At 52.0% G+C, this 20476-nt stretch overlaps 1 protein-coding gene across 1 annotated transcript in view; it reads right to left on the bottom strand.

The window, feature by feature from the left end:
• Positions 1–10674: 10674 nt before the first annotated feature.
• MCF2L2 (MCF.2 cell line derived transforming sequence-like 2) overlaps positions 10675–20476 on the bottom strand; it is a 258331-nt gene continuing 248529 nt past the window's right edge. Inside the window, exons 28-30 of the mRNA XM_070072393.2 lie at positions 11432–11520; positions 11031–11137; positions 10675–10954 (exon numbers count right to left, since the gene is read on the bottom strand). Coding sequence (XP_069928494.2) covers positions 10816–10954; positions 11031–11137; positions 11432–11520 — 335 coding nt within the window. The 3' untranslated portion in view covers positions 10675–10815. The remainder of the gene's footprint in view (positions 10955–11030; positions 11138–11431; positions 11521–20476) is intronic.

Consider the following 20476-nt stretch of genomic DNA (forward strand, 5'->3'; position numbering starts at 1 on the left):
CAGCCTTTAACTATTGCACAAGGTGGAATGACTTTAACCCCCAAATCATGCCGCGACCGTGTTGGGTCTGGCTGTCGGCCAGTGGCATTGTGCAAGCCTGTCATTTTGTGAGGCCTCAGGCAGAGCTGCCAGCTCCCACAAAGGCTGTGATGTGGAAAGAGGCATTTCCATGGCACACTGGTTTACGAAGTGTTACTAAGGAATATTCCACCACGAATGCCTTGAGGCTAGCCTTTCTCCCAGGACAGACGTGTTAATACCTGGAGTGAAACAGCCACGTAGATGTGATCCTTTCCTCCTGACACCATGGCTGCACTGCGGTGACCTGTCCACCAGCACGTGCCTCGGATACTGAAACAACAGGCCGACTTCCTCAGTTTCCCTGAAGTATGGCTCTGTGTTGCCATATATTTTTGCATGATCATGATTTTTTTAAAAGATTTTATTTATTTATTAGAAAGTCAGAGTTACACAGAGAGAGGAGAGGGAAGGAGGGAGAGAGGGAGGGAGGGAGGGAGGGAGAGGGGGAGAGAGAGAGAGAGAGAGAGGTCTTCCATGTGATGGTTCACTCTCCAATTGGCCACAACAGCCGGAGCTGCACCGATCTGAATCCAGGAGCCAGAAGCTTCTTCCAGGTCTCCCACATGGGTGCAGGGGCCCAAGCACTTGGGCCATCTTCTACTGCTTTCCCAGGCCACAGCAGAGAGCTGAATCAGAAGAGGAGCAGCCGAGACTAGAACCTGCGCCCATATGGGATGCTGGCACTTCAGGCAAGGGCGCTAACCCGGCTGCGCCACAGTGCTGGCCCCAAACATGATTTTTTTTAAAATACAATCAGCTGAGCCGGCGCCGTGGCTCAATAGGCTAATCCTCCACCTTGCGGCGCCGGCACACCGGGTTCTAGTCCCGGTTGGGGCGCCGGATTCTGTCCCGGTTGCCCCTCTTCCAGGCCAGCTCTCTGCTATGGCCAGGGAGTGCAGTGGAGGATGGCCCAGGTGCTTGGGCCCTGCACCCCATGGGAGACCAGGAAAAGCACCTGGCTCCTGGCTCCTGCCAGGATCAGCGCGGTGCGCCGGCTGCAGCGGCGGCCATTGGAGGGTGAACCAACGGCAAAGGAAGACCTTTCTCTCTCTGTCTCTCTCTCTCACTGTCCACTCTGCCTGTCAAAAAAAAAAAAAAAAAAAATACAATCAGCTGAAGTAACTAAATATGGTAACTGACTGACTAAAACAGAAGACTGGAGCAAGACGGCCAAGAGAGCGCACCCTACAGCATTCCATTCCTTCCTCCAAATCCTGAGAAATGGCAGGAAAGGAAGAAGTGCCTTTATCTTGCCCAAAGGCTCGGTAGCAATTGCACTTCATATAAGGCAACCACAGATGATAACTTAAGTCTCTGTTTTGCCACCTGTGCTTTGTATAAATTATTACCCACTTCCCCTGGCCAGACGACCATCACTGGAAGCCCGTGGCCTTGGACCACTGCTGGTACCGGAATACTGTACCAGCCAAAGAATTTGTTGCAATCCTTTGGGAGAGGCTAGAGAAGCGATGGGAAGGAGACGCTGTGGCCGGAGGGCAGGCGCAGCCCCTGTCGCTGGGTTGCAGCCCCTGAGCCTGCACTCACTGTTCTCCCTGCTGGTGACTTCACTGCACTGATCAGGAGCCACACCATGCCACCGCCACGGGTGCTCTCTGAAACAGAACAGCTCCTCTTTCTTCCCCATTTCAACTGCAATTGCGTGATTATCTCTCATGTGCAGAATCCAGCTGATTCCACCTGGCCAAGGACCCTGGGGTATGTCATTCCGGACATCCCTCTCCAGGAATATAAAGAGTGACTCTAGGGCTAACCACCAGCAGGCAAGATCTGACGTAGGCCACAGCTTTCACGACTGGAAACAAAGCTAATAAGAATAAGGCTTAAGAAAAGGGCAACTACTATACCTAAAGCAGTTTTAAGATATATGCATCCAGGCCGGCGCCATGGCTCACTAGGCTAATCATCTGCCTGCGGCGCCGGCACCCCAGGTTCTAGTCCTGGTCAGGGCACCGGATTCTATCCCTGTTGCTCCTCTTCCAGTCCGGCTCTCTGCTGTGGCCCTGGAGGGCAGTGGAGGATGGCCCAGTTCCTTGTGCCCTGCACCCACATGGGAGACCAGGAGGAAGCACCTGGCTCCTGGCATCGGATCAGCAGGCATTTTGGGGGTAAACCAACGGAAAAAGAAAGACCTTTCTCTCTGTCTCTCTCACTGTCTAACTCTGCCTGTCAAAAAAAAAAAAAAAAAAAAAAAAAAAAAAAAAAAAAGGTATATGAATCCAAATAGGTTAGGCTATGAGAATCAGCAGACATGAAGGTAATTAGTGTCTGTTTTGTCTACAGCAGAAAGGGAAGATAAAGTCCTGGTTTTGGTCACCACGTTTGTGGTGGTTTGTTATGGCAATCCTGGGAACCCAACACAGGGAACCCAGGCTAGATGAAGAGTGCAACACATGAGACGCTCTACGATACCCAAAGCAGGATGCATTAAAGAAAACAATCAATAAAGGAGACTTCATCAAAGTGAAAATTTCGAAAGACACTGTCAAGAGGATGAAAAGGCAATCTACAGATTGGGAGGGAATACTTGTAAAACATATATATGACAAGGAATATGTATCTAGATTGCATAAAGAAATATTAAAAATAAATGGTTAAAAATTCAATTAGAAATGGGCAAAGGACATAAATACTTCAGCAAATAGGATATACAAATGGCAAATAAACACCACGGAAAGATGTTCAATGTTATTAACCATTTGGGAAATTGAAATTAAAACCACAGCAAGTGGTGTACACTGTAGTACAGCGGGATTAGCTGCTGCTTGGGACACCCACATCCCGTACCAGGATGCCTGGGGTATAGTCCCACCTCCACTGCCGATCCAGCTCTCTGCTAATGTACACCCTGCGAGGAGCAGATGGTGGCCCAAGTACTTGGGTCCCTGCCACCCATTTGGGAGGCTCAGACGGAATTCCTAGCTCCCAGCTTTGGCCTGGCCCAGCTCTGGCCGTTGCAGGCATTTGGGGAATAAGCCAGTGGATGGAGGAGATAACTCCTACACTCTCTTTCTCTGCCTTCCAAATAAGCAAATAAACATTTTTTAAACCACAATGAGATATACTACCTACCTACTAGAATGACTAAAATTTAAAAATAGTGAGATATAGTATAATGGTGGTCACATTTCATCACACAATCGTCAAAGCCCAGAGAATGTACAATACTGAGAATGAACTCTAAACTATGAATTTTGGCAATAAAAAGAAAATGTTGGAAAATAGAAAACATAAAATATTTTAAAATTATAAATAGTGAGAATACTAAATTTGGTAAAGAATGCCTGAAAATAGATGACTCATACTTTGCTAGTGGGAATGGAAAATGATTCAGTCACACTGAAAAATAGTCTGATAGTTCCTTTAAAAGTTAAATAGCAATCATACTCTTGAGTTTTTAATCCCAAAGAAAACTAGGTCCGCACAGAAAAACCTGGGGGTGTGTGTGTGTGTGTGTGCTCATCAGTGTGAGTAAATATAAATCTTTTTAAAAATATTCACTCCCCAATTGGCAGCAACGGCACAGATCCAAAGTCAGGAGCCAGGAGCTTCCTCCGGGTCTCCCACGTGGGTGCAGGGACCCAAGGACTTGGGCCATCTTCTACTGCTTTCCCAGGCCATAGCAGAGAGCTGGATCAGAAGTGGAGCATCCGGGACTTGAACCAGTGCCCATAAGGGATGCCGGCACTGCTGGCGGTGGCTTTACCCATTATGCCATAGCACCAACCCCTCTTGTTAATTTTTAAAACTTCTTTGTATGTCAATAAATTAATCCTTTGTCAAATGTTTTGAAAATGAATTTATCTTTTCACTTTGAAAAATCTGTATTGCTTGGTATGCAGCCTAATTTATTTGCGTTTTCCTTCTGACTTCTGGATTTTGCATCTGTCCCAAAAAGATTCCTCCTATCCCAAGATCATTACTTGAAATGCTGTCTTCTAGAATGTCCATGATTTCTTTTTATTTGCTTTTATTTGACCAACCTGTAATTATTTTGTTTATCAAAAGGAAAAAGATCACCTATAGAGTCCATCAAAGGCTAAGTATCCAAAGCTCACGATTGTGAGTCAGCTACCATCACTGGCATTCCAGCGGAGGCTGGGAGGGGTTTGAAAGAGGAGGGAATTCTAGAGACTGTTTCCGGGAAGACTTCAAGAGTCTTTGGTAAGGCCGGCGCGTGGCTCAATAGACTAATCCTCTGCCTGCGGCGCCGGCACACCGGGTTCTAGTCCCCGTCGGGGCGCCGGATTCTGTCCCGGTTGCTTCTCTTCCAGGCCAGCTCTCTACTATGGCCCGGGAGTACAGTGGAGAATGGCCCAAGTCCTTGGGCCCTGCACCTGCGTGGAGACCAGGAGAAGCACCTGGCCCCTGGCTTCGGATCAGCGCAGTGCGCTGGCCACAGCACACTGGCCGAGCCGGCCATTGTAGGGTGAACCACCGGCAAAAGGAAGACCTTTCTCTCTGCCTCCTTTCTCTCTGTCTCTCTGCCCCCCTCTCTCTCTCTCACTGTCCACTCTGCCTGTCAAAAAAAAAAAAAAGAGTCTTTGGTCAGTGTAATTTTACGGTGGGATCTTCCCGTCCTGGTAGGGTGGGAGTTTTGGAAGCCAGGCTTCTTTCTGGTTGGCTTTCTTTTCCGATTGGCTCACGCTACTGGGTATGTAACTGAGGGCTTTCAAAACTGTGTAAGGTCATCTGACTTTTCAGACAGAAAGAAAGTCTGGCATTTGACTCTGAGGTCTTCCATATGCAATTCCCCATTGTCTAAGAAATGAGATAAAATCCAGCTTTATTATTTGCCCATATCTTCAGGGAACCCAATATCCATCATTTTATGCCTATTTATCTTTTCAGTTGTAATTTTAGATCTGACATACCAACTTTATAAACTCGGTGAGATCTATTTCAGGATTCTCTACTCACAGTATGTGTTTATGTGTCATCAAGAGTATGTATCCTGGGGTTGGCATTGTGGTTTCGCAGGTTAAGTGGCTGCTTGCAGTATCAGCATCCCATATCAGAGTGCTGCTGCTTCGAGTCCCAGCTACTCTGCTTTGGATCCAGCTTCCTGTTAATGAGCCTGGGATGGGGGCAGCAGAAGATGGCCCAATTGCTCAGGCCTCTGCCAGTCATGTGGGAGACCAGGATGGAGTTCCTGGCCCCTGCTGTTGTGGCCATTTAGGGAGTGAATCAGCAGATGGGATATCTGTGTGTGTGTGTGTTTGTGTATGTGTGTGAATCGCTGCCTTCAAATAAATCTTTTAATTTTTATTTTATTTTTTAAGGTATGATGCCAGCATTTTATATCAGCACTTTTTTTTCTTTTTTAAAATTTTATTTTAATTGAGAGGTAAAGTTACAGACAGTGATAAAGAAAGAGAGAGAGAGAGAGGTCTTCCATCCACTGGGTCACTCCCCAAATGGCCGCAACGGCCGGAGCTGGGCCGATCTGAAGCCAGGAGCCCGGAGCTTCTTCCAGGTCTTCCATGTGGGTGCAGGGGCCCACGTGCTTGGGCCATCTTCTACTGCTTTCCCAGGCCATATCAGAGAGCTGGATTGGAAATGGAGCAGCCTGGACTTGAACCGGTGCCCATATGGGTTGCCAGCACCACAGGTAGAGGATTAACTCACTGAGCCATAGCGCCAGCCCCCAAATTAATCTTTTAAAAAGTGTATGTAGGGCCGGCCCTGTGGCTCACTTGGTTAATCCTCCACCTGCGACACCGGCATCCCGTATGGGCACCAGGCTCCTCTTCCACTCCAGCTCTCTGCTGTGGCCCGGGAGGGCGGTGGAGAATGGCCCAAGTGCTTGGGCCCTGCACCTTCGTGGGAGACCAGGAAGAGGCATCTGGCTCCTGGCTTCCGATCGGTGCAGCGCTGGCCGTGGCGGCCATTTGGGGAGTGAACCAACAGAGGGAAGACCTTTCTCTGTCTCTCTCACTATCTATAACTCTACCTGTCAAATAAATAAAAAAAATTTTTTTAAAGTGTATGTAGCCTCTTGGCAAATGAAAGCAGCATGATTCCAAAGCATAAGATATGACTACTGGGGCCAGCGCTGTGGCGCAGAGGGTCAATGCCCTGGCCTGAAGCGCCGGCATCCCATCTGTGCGTCACAGCAGCTAACACAGCTGGCATGCAGTAGTCCACGAGGAAGACCTGTGCTGGCCAGCAGTTTGGAAATAGACTCGGTTAACAAAGGCGTGCGGGTTATCTGCCTGTGAGATTTCTCTGGGCCAGCAGCGTTTTTCTTTTCCTGTGGCACAGCTTGAGGGAGGGAACGGCTCATCTTGCATTCCCTTGCTGGTTCTGAAAAAACACTCTGGAAATACTGATTGAGAGGACTTCTATTTTCTCTAAATATTACATTGTGCAATATTTAGAGAAAATCAGCATTGTCGTGTGGGTAGCCTGCACACAGAGCAGCACCAAACGGCATAGAATCAGGCCTTATTCTAGTCCAACCACTTCCGCCAAAGCATGCACTCTTGAGTCCTTCTGGGGACAACAGGCAGTGTTACGAAAGTTTCAGGGCAGGGTCTGGTGCTGTGGCGTAGCAGGTGAGGCCGCCGCCTGCAGTGCCAGCATCCCATAAGGGCCCATTTGAGTCCCGGCTGCTCCACTTCCAATCAATCTCTCTGCTGTGGCCCGAGAAAGCAGTAGAAAATGGCCCAAGTCCTTGGGCCCCTGCACTTGTGTGGGAGACCTGGAAGAACCTCCTGGCTCCTGGCTTCGGATCAGCGCAGCTCCAACCATTATGGCCAACTGCAGAGTGAACCAGTGGATGAAAGACCTCTCTCTTTCTCTCTCTCACTCGCTCACTCGCTCTTGCTCTCTCTCTCTGTGTAACTCTGACTTTCAAATAAATAAAAATAAATAAATCTTGTATTTTAAAAAACCTCAGCGCAGAAAAGTCCTTCCAAATGCTGGAAGAGATGTTCTGATTTGTCTGTGTTCTGTCTCATCTATACAAACAGAAAGATGACACGTGATACATAAAGTGTTTCTATCTATCTATCTATCTATCTATCTATCTATCTATCTATCTATCTTACTTTCCAAGGCATTGAGGATGTGCCCTGGTCACAAGTCATCCAGCAACTGCTTACTGCGTGGAGACTGCGGGCCAGACTGTGGGAGGAAGACAGGCCGTCCACTGGGCCAAGGTGAAAGACAGGGTGGGTGGGTCCCACAACAGCCGAGGCTGCATGCAGTGTGTTGAGTGACTGTCACACACACACACACACACACACACACACGAACATCCGACCCTGGGCAAGTGGATGCATATTACAGAACATGTGAGCCTGCACGCTCGCAGACTGTATGGGACCATCCTGTGTTTCCACATGGTATACAAGTTCAAGTTCATCGTGGCTGACACAGCAAAGGACTCTGCATACCTTTAGGCACCTCAGTCCCTTGCATTCACAAGACTGGGTTGGAAAAGGCAGCCCAGCCCTTCCAGGGTGGCAGCATGCAGCCGGAGGAAGACAGTCTGGCTAGGACATCAGCCCCCCTTCATGGTCCCCCAGTGACCCCACCGCAGCCCTCCTCTGCCTCCTCTGTGCTGCTGTCGCCTGCACCTCGCAGCTGGCTGGCCCCAACCTTCCGATCCCCTAGCGAAGATCAAGAAGCGGAAATCAAGGGCAGGCACTTGGCCTAGCAGTTAAGATGCCCACGTCCCATCTCTGAGTATCTGAGCTGGGGTCTCCGCTCCAGCTCCCTGTTAACATGGTCCCTGGGAGCCAGCAGCAATGGCTCAAGGAATTGGGTTTCTGCCATCCACGGGAGACGTGGATTCACTTCCCAGCTTCCAGCTCAGGCTCTGGCCCAAGCCTGGTCATTGTCGGTTTCCGAGGACTGAAACTGCAGATGGGAGAGTGCGCTTGCTCACTCCCTCTATCTGCATGTGTGGATGCCTCTCAAATCAATCTCAAAACATGTTTTCTAAACAAAGCAGCAGAGGTCCAAAGGTGAAGGAGAGAGGGACTCACTTCCAACAGACTAGTGAAAACTGGGGTGAGCGCACAGAGCCAGGGAGGAGTGAGTTCCTAGAGATGTGAGCTGCGCGGTTAGGGGAAGCGCTGGACGCGGACGTCGCTGGCTGCCATCTTGCAGGGTCGCGGTGGGGACCCAAGGAGGCGGGGTCAGGGTTGCCTCAGTGCCTGTCTGAGCTCCGAGGCCAGCAGCCCGGCCAGGCACGGCTCCTCCGTGCAGTTCCTCGCGCTGGGATGCCACGCTCCTTCCTGTCCACCTGCACGGGTGTCACCCTTCCCTGCCTGCACCGGGGAGGGGCGGGGCGGAGCTCTGTGTCCTCGCGGTGCTCCGTGTCACACCGTGTGGTGATCAGGTCCCCCGCCGGGTCTGCCAGCCTCTCATCTCGGCGCAGCCTGGGTCTCAGCTGGCGCCGGCACCTTTCTCAGGATGGAGGGACGCGCTCAGGCCACGGGTGGGCGTGGAATGAACCGAGAGCATAGGGAGTTGATCTTGAAACGGTCCCTGAAGAAATCTATGCTGCATTTCAAAAATCTCTGCAGCGAAATTAACTTCTGCTCTAATTCCATTTTCCCATGAACTTTTTGAGGTCCTCTTGTCCATAAATAAATGCATGTCCTCATGGGAAAAACAGGACAATGAGGAGTTGAAAGTTATTCAAGCACAAGAACCTGAGAAACGGAGAATAGATTTGGGGAATAACTTTATTGTGCAGAGTCTACACATCCCAAACAGAGTCCACCAGACAGGTCTTTCATTGTGAGGGGAGGGGGGCACGACACAACTTAAATTCCAAAGAGATCTCAAAGAGGCACCTGCTGGCCACGCTGGCCCCGCATCTTCCCCCTTGCTGATTCCCCTGATCACAGGCCTTCTTTAGGAACAAAGGGAAACACATTATTTTCCTGGAACTCTGAAATGACTGTTTTGAGTCCGATGGGAGGCGCTAGCTGGCCCACGCCATTCCAACAGCAAAGCAGGGACAGAGGTCTCAGCCAGACGCCTGGCCACGAACACGGGCCATCAGCTCACCCCCGACAACTGCAGGAGAAGCGGAAGCCACCGCTCATGCTGGAACATGAGTTCAGCGCGCTGGGTGCTAAGTGGCGTGTTCTCGGCTTCCAGGGCACGCCTCTGTCCTCTGCCAGGCTGCCAGGGCCTTCTGTGGGTCCATCCAGGCCTGGTGCGCACCCTGAGAGCCACAGCTGGTCCCGCAGCAGCACCGAGTTCCAGGTGGCCATGTCTCCAGCCCTCCCACAGACACCCTCACCTGGCCCCTCAGGGACGCCAGCCCTGCTGGCCTGGCCATGTCCCTTCCTCGGAGCCCCACACCCAGCTCCCGGCACCCACGTCCCCAATTGCACCCTTAGTGCCAGCTCCTCAGAGGACTGAGCCCAGCCAAGGGGTCACCCCCACCGAGCCTAGGAGCTGTCATCACCCCACCTGTGCCCGGCCACACTCTTGTTCCGCAGCAGCTGCGCTTCTTTATGTCAAGTTCTCTGTTAAAACAACAGGTGCACTGTCTCTCCTGCTTCAATCCTGACTGGCAGGTGAAATAATTCTAATTCCAAGTACTTCTGAGAACGAAATATGTAAAAATAAGACAGAACAAAAAAAAAAAAAGGAGAATAAGCAACTGAAAATAAACACTAAAGATATCAACAGCACCAAGGATAAAACGTCTAAAAATATAATATTCAAAAAGGAAACAGCTGAAAATTAATTAAGAGCCATAGTATAAAAGTAAACTCAGAAAATAACTGGGAAAAAATCCTATGAACATAAGCAACTGCAAAACTAAATAACTAGGAAAAAGCCTAAATAAAACCATTTCACCCTGAAAGTAAATAACTCAAGTCGTTCAAAAACTTCCAGTGTTTTTTAATAATAACTGTAAAAATTAGAACTCAACGACGCCAGGAACCGAAGGCTAAGAAACAACACAGATGTTAATAATCATAAGAATAATTGAAAATAAATACTTCTAAGCCAGTTTGAAAACCTGTAACTCTGAAAATAGCTATAACTGAAAATAAATAACTCGAAAACCGAATGATCTTGAAAGTAAAATAAGCATCAACAGGTGACTGAAGCTATCAAAAAATTAACTAGAAAGATGGAAATAAAATAACTTAATGAATTCAAAGACTAAGAAATCTAGATGCAAATGGCAAACCCCCTCCGAAGCAACCTGCGACCAGCCGTCCCTGAAACCCGCCAGTCCTGGGACCGCCACCAATGCCACGTGAGCGCGGGCGTGCCTGCTCCGCGGCTCGGGTCGGGCGAAGCGATTCTCAGCCCATTCCTAGCGGACGCCCGGGCACCCTGGGCCCTGTCCGAAGGCATTTACGATGCTGGAGGAGCGGAGGTGGCGCGTGCTGGCCCCTAGTGGAGAGGCCAGGGGTGCTGCTGAGCACCTGCGATGAGCACAACAGCGCTGTCTGTAAGAAGCGCGGAGCCCCCGGGGCCGGGCGCTGCGTCCTCGGGGGCTCAGGTTCAGCGGGCTCCAGCCTTGCAGTCTTCAGCCGCCTTCTCGAAGCTCCGGGTTCCCGGCCCGGGAGACCCCAGCGCGGCCCTCGGGCGCCCCCTGCCGGTCGCCAGGCCCGCAGCCGCAAGGACCCGCGAGGCCGCGTTCTGCTTAAGCCCGGGCGCCGCCCGGGGCACCTCCGCCCGCGGCCCCTGGACACAAAAGGCGCTCGCCAGGCCAGTGGGCGGCGAGGGTCAGTGGTCAAGGGAGGAGGGCCTCCGGCGTCCTGCCCTCGCCTGCTCGGCCTTGGCGGGGAAACCAGTCGTCTCCCCCGCAGGAGCAGCCCGCACGCCCGGGCACGGGGCAGCGCGCTCCTCGGTGCTGCTCGCGGCCCTGAAAGGCACAGAAGAGAGTTCAGAGCGGTGGTGGCGGCGGGTTCGCTCCCTCCCCCTGCCCGTCTCGCGCTCACCTGTCCGCCCCGTCGCGTTCTTCCCTCTCCCCTCGGGGGCTCTCCGGGAGAACTGCCGGGCAGGTGCAGGTTTCATAACCGTCGTCCAGCTGGAAGAGCCCCGAGATCTGGAAGGGGGCGGGCGAGGCACCCTCAGAGTCAGCAGTGGGGGCGGGGAAGGGGCCCCAGCGTGTCCCCCACCCCCAGCTCTCCCACCGGGACCATTGGGGTCCCAGCAGGAGCGCCTCATTACTAAAACCAGAAGCAGAAGCTTCGCTAAGGAGATGATTGGGGCCTGCGGGGTGGGATGGGGGCCTAGAGCCACTCGGGGTGCCGTGAGGAGGCGGGTCCTCACGGCGCTAGCCCCCGCGAGGAGGAGGAGGGGCATGCAGGAGAGGCAGGGAGGCGGGGAGGAGTCTTACACTCAGAGCGCTGTTGTCCTTTGCCAGGACTTGGGCACCTTCACCACCGTCCCCGCTTTCCATGGAGATGGACTCCCCGCTGCAGCAGCCTTGGGAACAGAAAGGGGCAGACGTGGGTTTGCTGTGGGGGTTGGGGCATGGCCCCTCGGTCCGTGCCCACCCCGGGAGCCGGGCCTCCCCAGCCCTCACACCTGTCACTCATCAGCTCGCTGCTTGCTCCTGGCCGGTGATTGCCCTAAAGAGAAGATCGGGGCAGCCTGGGGTGTGCAGGCTGGGAGGCGCCCCAGCCCCTGCTCTGGGGGAAGGGAGTCTCGGCCCTGTGGGGAGGGGCGGGGTACCGTCCTGGCCAGGAGGGGCCCTCAGGCGTCTGACTGCACCGAAGGCCATTCCCTGGAGCAGGCAAGGGTCTGCGAGGGCCTGTAGAGAGGAAGGCTCCTGTCCTGCATACAGGGTCAAGACCCAGACCCCAGCCACAGCCTCTAATCAGGACAAAGACAGAGATGTTCCCGGGACCACACGGCTGGCGCTGTGGCCTCAGCTCCTGGTGTCCCAGGTGAAGGTCTCCCAGTTTAGTCCAGAGCAGTGTTTCCATACTCCTAAGAGTGCAACCCCAGGGAGATGCAAATTTACCCCCAACCCGGGCAGGCGGGCGGGCGGGCATACACACACACACAGGTGCATTTCTAAACATTAAAGCAAAAGCTTAGGGAGCAACACTGAGCCTTGCAAGGTTGGTGTCCTTGTCTGTCCTACAGGGGACAAAGCAGGAGGGCGCCATGGGGTGTGGCGGGGAGAGTGACAGGAGACAGCTGCACCTGCTGGCCCTCACGTGTCCCCTCCCCCCAGGGCCCTAGGCTCCCCGCAGCAGACGACACCCCAGCACCCTGAATCCCCTCCGCTCCTGGAAGACAAAATTCTCAGAGCCTGCGAACCTCAGGGGATGTCCTACAGTGGGAGTCCTGTTTCCCAGGGTAGAGAGTGCGGCTCCCAGGTGCCCCACCAGTGCTGTGGGCACAGCGGGCCTTGCTCAGGGGCCCCAGGCCAGGACCCGAGTGTGCTGATCCCTGGATGGTGGACCCTGGCCCAGGCCTCTGCAGGTGCAGCTTGCCGGCTTCCCAGGTCTTCGGTATCGCCCCTCAAGGGCCCACGTGTTAAAGACCTGGTCCCCCAAATCTTAAGTTAATGATACAGTGAGGGTGGCACTGAATGCAATTACGGCATGGGTGGGGGAGCCTTGAGAGGGGGTTGGGGTAGAGCAGGTCATCAGGATGCAGCCCCCAGAAGAAGGTCCTGGCAGCACTCCATCTCACCACGGGATGCCCTGTGCACCCCTGGACCCTGGTGGCAGAAACACGGCTCCCAGCTGCCCAGCCAGAGGGGCGGAACCAGAGGCAGAAGCTAAAATCAAGCAGGGGCTGATCTCTGAGAGTGGGTTTCCTTATCTGTTAAGTGGAGACACTAATATCTCTTTAGCAGTGCTGTAAGGATGAGCAGAAATGCTGATAAAGTAAAATGCCTGATGACTCACAGGAGTCCAGCAACCAGCGCTTGATAATACCCAGCGGGTTGCTGGGAACAGCCCGGGGCACCCCAGGGCTGCCGCTACTACTCAGGTCTGGAGGAGGTCAGTCTGCCCCCGTCTGCATTCTTGGAGAATGCCTGGGATGCCTCTGGTCCCGGCCAAGGTGCGCGGGCTCTGAGAACCAAGGGAGTGAAGTCCTCTCTGTCCCTAGTGGCTGAGCTTTATAGTTTACGTTACATAACCCCTAACTGGTTCAGGAGTCCAGCTTTAGCGTTTCGTGTTTAGAATTCTAAGCTTTTCTTTTGCTTAAACAAACTGAATGAACGACAAGCGAACCCTTAGTGAACTTAAATGATCCTCTTAGGAAGACACTGATTTGGTAAATTAGATTTAGAAGACGAAATCATGGCTTTCCCCCTGCTGTCCACTGGATGGCGCCATGGGACCGCCGTGGAGCCTGCTCATTTGGCAGCAGTTCAGAAAACTGAGCTGTTAAGTGGGCAAACGGCACTTCTCTGCTTTTTCTCTGATCTTCACAGTTACACACCCTTTGAAAGCACATCCCTAGCATGTGCATCTTTTCCACTTTGGGGCAGGGAGCGGCCACAAACAGGATGCCTAAGCCCCGGGGCAGGGTGTTGCTTCCTTCCTCTTTGAAAGAACTGCTGAGGGTGCTGTGCAAACAGGGCCGCCCCTCACTGACCCCACAGCAGAGCCACGTGGAAGGAACTCCGCTTTGTAATGCAAACAGGAAAATAGAATTTAAGCACAAAGAAGTAATGCATCCAGAGGGGTGCTGTGGCCCGTTTGGGCCCATAGTCATCAGGCAGTTGCTAATCAAGCCCCAACTCTGGTCCATTCCGAAGGCAGCTCTTCAGAGCTCCTGACAAGAGGCAGCTCCAGAACGCTTCCAGCAGCCGAGGTTGGGTTGCGGCCTTCTGCTTAGTGGCCCCTGGGGTCGACTTGGAGATGTACGTGGTTCCATAGCTGAAGTGTCCATTTCGTTTGCTCTGGCTGAGAAGTAGCTTGTCCAACGAATCGCTTTCAGATTCTGCATATTCTCAGGGTATGTGTGTGTGTGTGGGATGTGTGTGTGCATTTTCTGTTGTCAGAGTCGTTGCTAGCTTCCAGGGCATCCTGGGCCAGGTGTCTTGGACTTCCAAGGTGACTGCACAGCTGGGAGCCCACCTCTTAGCGCCCAACCTTGCCATTTCACCAGATAGTTAATGGGAGTTTTCCAACTTTAGTATGCCTCTAATTATTAAAAAAAAAATCACACTGGGGGTCAGTGCTGTGGCTCTCTGTCTCTCCTTCTCTCTCTAGAATTCTGCCTTTCAAATAAATAAATACATCTTTTTTTAAAAAAATTACACAATTTTGTAGACAAAGTCTGGAAGATATTCACAGTTTTCATAACTGAATATGCCTTATTTGCATTTTTCTGGATTTTTAAAATACATTTATTTAGTAAGAGAAAGAGTAGGAGAGAGAAAGATCTTCTGTCTGCCGGTTCACTCCCCAAATGGCCAGAAGGGCCAGGGCTGGGTTGGACCAAAGCCAAGCCTTGACCTCCCCCTGGATGTGGGTGGCAGGAGCATCTTCCACTGCTTTCCCAGGTCCGTTAGCGGGGAGCTGGCTCAGAAGCAGAGCAGCCGGGACCCAAACCAGCACTCTGGCACTCTGATATAGAATGCCAGTATCGCGGGCGGCAGCTTAACCTGCTGCACCACAATGCCAACCTCTGGATTTTCTATATTTTTTACAACCTATAATATGTACATTCCTTTTTATGATCAGAAAAGGAAAGTTAAACTAGTTTCCTTGTGGAAACTGACATTTGAATAAAACCAGTTGGTTAGTTACCTAAAATCACCCACCATCTCACCAGAAAGGATTCTGCTAGAACTTATTTTCATTAGAATATGAGCATGGGATGGAAGATCGCTCTCTCTCTGTAGCTCTGCCTTTCAAATAAATATATAAACATTTTTAAAAATATAAACAGAGTGCATGAAATCATTTTGAAAAACAAGAAAATAAAAATAATAATGAAATCATCTAGGTTCCAAAGGAAATGCCACCGAAATTGGCAGAGATACCCCTCCTGCATAAGACAGTCCCTAGCTCACCTCCAAGGTCACCTCCAAGACCCTGAGGGACAGACAGGGGAGCTGCAACGAGGCCTGCAGGGGCGCCCACAGCTCTCCAAGGTCCACAAGAAGAGGCTCTTCTGATACGATGGTCATTCTTACCTCATGTATCTTCCCCACAGCCAGGGCTCTGCACATCACAGACAAACCTAACTTCAGAATTCAAACTTTTCCACACAATCCAAGCCAGGAACCCACTCCTTCATTCTCACTGTCAGCTGCCGGAGAGGGGGTTTGGTTCCCCAGTAGCACCAGAACCTGCAAACCCACCTGAGCCAGGCCTGTCCTGTCAGGAAACTGCATGGGTCCTCCCTACGCCACCCGGGCCCTGTCCCCATCGGCGTGAGCAGCCCTGTCACTGTGTCCTGCAGGTGCCTTCCTGGGAGCAGGCACTGGTGCCGATCATTACAAGGAGGTGGACAGGGGTGTGTGTGACGAGCAGGTGACCCACTAGGATACCGCTCAACTCTCTGTCCAGGTGCCGCCATGAGTGGGCATGTAAAAAAGCCATCAGCTGCTGAGAGCTGGGGACACCCAGTATGTGGCCACCACCGGAAGTGCCAAATGGGGTGGGCGTGGGCATGTGTGGTGTGTTTCTAGAACGAGTGGGAGGGAGATGGTGGCTAACAGGACTCTCCCTGCACCCTCTTGTAGAAGTTGTCCCCCTTGGGAACTGAACCCACTCCAGACCCACGGAGACTGAAACTGCAGGGGTGGGGGGCACAAACTCCCCGGGGGTCACTAGGAGTGAGGTCATAACTTCTCCATTCTCTTGCCTCTCACACTCATATACATTCTGCCTACTGGGGCACAGCGCCACAAAAATAGCTGTTGCATTAAGGTACCCACTGCTCCCTGAAGGACAGCATCCCCACAGTGCCACGTTCAAACCGTGGCCCCCCCCTCGCCACCAAGAGGCTGTCCCAGTCCACTGTGAAGCCGGCAGCTTCTGAATGGGGTGGGTCTGTGTCCCTTGTCCACGGTGAGTCCTGTTTTGCCTCAGAGAGTCTCTTGATGGAAGCAATGTTGTACAACTGATCACACACTGCACTTCCCAGCCTGCGGGGTCTGATGAAATCGCCGTGGCTCAGGGCTGGCTCCGTCTCCACGCTGGGCAGCCCACCCCGCTGGGCCCATGCACGGCCTCCAGTTCTGCCACCAAGGCTTCTCTGTTTATGAGCCCAAGCTGCCGGCACTGAGGCGCCAAGGCGGAAGCTGGCTGACGTTACCAGCCGAGGCATCCAGTCGGCCTGATCGCTTTGTTACGGATCTGCATGGATCTCCTCTGGGAAGCGTTAAAGCATCAAAGGTTCTTGCTTTTTATTCATCTGAGTCAGAGAGAGAGAGAGAGAACGCGCGCCCCCCAACTGCTGCTTCAGCCCCCAAATGCCCACAAGGGCCAGGGCTGGGCTATGGCCGGATCCGGGATCTGGGAACACAGTCCAGGTTCTTCCACCTGAGCAGTCGGAGTTCACTGACTTGAGCGTCCCTGCTGCATCCCAGCGTCTGCACTGAGCAGGCAGCTGGAGTCAGGAGCAAGCAAGCCCGTGTGAGATGCGGGCGTCTGAACTGCCGGGCTCAGTGCCCACTCCCTGCCTCCAGTTCCTTACACTTCAAGTGCCTTCCTGTGGGTCGGAGTGCCTCTTCCTCGGTCAAGCCATTTGCAGTCTGATCCCGCTTCTAGTTCTGCAGGGCGTCAGGAAGAACAGCAGGGACGAACCCTGGGACGGGCAGACATGGTCTCGCGTGCCTTATTTGAGTCTCAGGGGCCGGGGAAAGAGCTGTTGTCCCACACAGAGGAGTGGGCCACGGCTGCCAGCCCACAGGGCCAAGGGACTGCACCCCGAGTTTTGGGGCCCCTCATCTTCCCTCTCGGGGCCTGGCCTTGCCTGCTCGCCGAATGGCACCAGGAGCCCCCTGATGCAGGTGGCAGGTGCCTCGGCTGAGAATTCACCTTCTTGTAAGTGCTGCCATATGCTCTTCTGCTCACTTTGTCCTGTGCTAACAGGAGACAGGGGCTCAACACTGGCAAGGAGACCCTTGGACCCCTTGTGGCACTTACACTGGGGACTAATCTGAGCCCGTCACTTTCTCTCTTCCATGCACCAGAAATGCTTAATGGACTCCCACTTCCACCATCCTGACAGATGCTGCTCTCCCCACCTCTCCCGGATGCTACAGACGCTGCACGGGGGCCGCATCCCTGTCCGCCTTACAGACCCCGAGTCAACCCCAAGTGAAGGTCTTAGCAATGAACCTGCTAGAGCAGGCCAGGGACCCCGACTCTCCATGCTCCTCCTGACGCCAGCGAGGGGGCCCTCACCGCCTTTGGCCAGCAAGGACCCAACACCGGAATTCCGTCCTTTCCAGGGCCTCTGCTGCTGCTGTCTTACATCAGGTGCCCAGATGCAAGTTGTGCAGATTTGTTGAGAGGACTTCCAGATGAAACCGGGGAGGCAATGACAGCAGGGAGAGGAGAGAGGCAAAGACACGGACTAGGGGAGCACAGATGGCACCCTAGGTTTGCCATCTTTAGTTGAGAGGCAGAGTTACAGGCAGAGAGAGGGAGAGACAGAGAGGTCTTCCAACTGCTGGTTCACTCCCCAGATGGCCACCACAGCTGGAGCTAGGCCGATCCAAAGCCAGGAGCCAGGAGCTTCTTCCTGGTCTCCCACGTGGGTGCAGGGGCCCAAGCACCTGGGTCATCTTCTACTGCTTTCCCAGGTCATAGCAGAGACCTGGATTGGAAGAGAATCAGCTGGGACACATCCCCATATGGGATGCTGACACTGCAGACAGAGGTTTAACCTACTATGCCACAGCACTGGCCCCACCATCTTGAGACAGGTTTGGCTTTTGTACTCTGAATCAGTAATCCACTGGTGGGCCAGAAGCTACTGGATTTGCTCCTGCGTTAGCTTTATTTTTTGTAACAATCTTACATATTTACAGAAAAAAATGGAACAGATCGTACAGAACCCTGCTGGTTTCCCACGGTCCTCTAACTTTCCCTATATTAGTGTCTTGCTTTTACGTGATGCAATGCTTACAAGTGGTGAGCCAGGGCTGACATGATCAGCTGAGGTCCAGTTTCCATGAGGGTTTCTTCCTCGTGTTGTGCAGTAGTTCAGGTTGGACAGATGCGTGATGTCACGTATCTATATTAGAGGGGCGTACGGACTAGTTTCACTTCCCTAAAATTCTCCTGTGCTTCGCTTATGTATCCCTCCATCGCACTGCACTCCTGGTAACCACTGGTTGTTTCCCTGTCTCCACAGCTGTATCTTGTTCAGAGCGTCATGTAATCAGCTTACCGCCTCTTCGGACTGGCACCTTTCACTTGCCAGCGTGCCTTTCACAGCTCTTCATCTCTGCAGGGCCCGATGGCTCATTCCTTGTCAGCATCAACTAATACTCCACGGAACAGATGTGCCACAGTTTGCCACTGAGTTTGGTAAATACCAAGGATTGTGTGTGCTGGATTGTATGCCAAGGCTGGGCTTTGTAAGAAGCCACCAAGCTGTATTCCAATGTGGCTGGATCCTTGTGCATTCCACTAGCAAGGACTAAGAGTGCCTGGTGTTCTCAGTGTATTATACTACCTTTCATAGCTAACTATGATGGGCTTTTGTGTTATCGGCCAGTCTTCTCGCTGGTCTTTCAGTGACTGGGTTTCATTTTTTACTTCTTTTGGTGACCCCAGCTAGTGAACAAGTCCCCTAAGCTCATATAAACAGAACAGGTTATTCCACTGTTAGCTTCTTGTCTCCTAAAAACAGCCTGCTTCCCAGCACTAACAGTGTGTGCACGCACCTGCTGACATTACATACAGAAACACACACGGACACACATGCACAGAGTCTGCAGCCAAGCCTACACTGGCACACCCTCCACTGGACGTTGTCTGCTCACCCCGCCACTTTTGGATCTGATGAGCTTAAACCTTCATGATAGAGGAGGAAGAAAGGAAGGAAGGAAGGAAGGAAGGAAGGCAGGCATCTGGAAAACCCACATCTTTATGTTCTGGGTGAAGGAGGAGCTCTAAATCTATCAATTGATCCTATCTACTGGTGATCAGCAAATTTGCAGATGTTGCCAATCTTGCCCCTTCTACCCTTAAGCAAATGTCCTTTTAAAGGTCTCTTTAAAGGATTCTTGCATATAATCAAAGACTTTAAACACTTCAAGAACACAGCATTTTATGACTCATTTCATAGGTTCGATTTGTAAATAGTTCCTGATAATCTGAAGTGTCACCTGTTCAATAAACAACTTATTAGACTGAGGACAGAAACACATTTTACCCGTCTGTTGAGCTCCACCTGAAAATGAAGTCTAATACCAGGGTGTCTTCCTTCTCCTTGAGTTTTTCAAAATGAAGCAAGAACCTGACTCAATCCCATTACCACAGCAAATCTAAGATAGCATTAGAGGTTACAACCAATTATTTAAGAGATGAAAAGCTGCCTTTACCTTTTCTCAAAAAATTTTTTTTCACAAGCCAACCCAAAATCTCGATTGGAAATCGAAACATAAAAATCTCATAGCTCCCAAAGCTCCTTTTACGTCTCATCAAGGAACAAACTTATCATGAAGAGATTCAGGGACTACGTTTTGGGAACTCTCACCAGCCAAGATTTTCTCAAGGGGCCGGCGCTGTGGTGCAGCAGGTTAATGCCCTGGTCTGAAGCGCCGGAATCCCATATGGGCGCCGGTTCTAGTCCTGGCTGCTCCACTTCCCATCCAGCTCTCTGCTATGGCCTGGGAGGGCAGTAGAAGATGGCCCAAGTCCTTGGACCCCTGCACTCACATGGGAGACCCTGAGGAAGCTCCTGGCTCCTGGCTTCGGATTGGATTGGCGCAGTTCTGGCCGTTGCAGCCATCTGGGGAGTGAACCATCAGATGGAAGACCTCTCTTTCTCTTTCTGCCTCTCCTCTCTCTGTGTAACTCTAACTTTCAAATAAATCTTTAAAAAAAAAAAAAAAAGGATTTTCTCAATCCTGACTTTTCCTGTTCTGTACAAAGAAGAAAACGAGTCCTATTTTCCAAATACACAAGTGTATAAAACGACCACATACCCTAAGAATCACTGTCATATTAAATGGTACTGCTAGTAAAATTTGTTGACCAAGACGGAACATCTCATTCCTTAATTTCATGATCCTCTTCCTGTTCCATTTGCCTTTCCTGCCCATTAGCACCCCAGGGTCTAGAAGCCTGAAGAAGCAGCTTACATGAGTTGGCCTTGCCCTGGCGCGGGTGGGCAAGTCGGGAAGAGAGCCCTCACTCGAACCCAGCTGTGCCGGCACCCTGCTGTCAGACTTCCAGCGCCCCGAACGGTGAAATGAGGGCGTTCTCTTATTCTAGCCACT

Source organism: Oryctolagus cuniculus, chromosome 4 (genome assembly GCF_051225735.1).
Source record: "Oryctolagus cuniculus isolate XC-2025 breed Fujian yellow rabbit chromosome 4, ASM5122573v1, whole genome shotgun sequence".
NCBI classification, from domain to species: Eukaryota; Metazoa; Chordata; class Mammalia; order Lagomorpha; family Leporidae; genus Oryctolagus; species Oryctolagus cuniculus.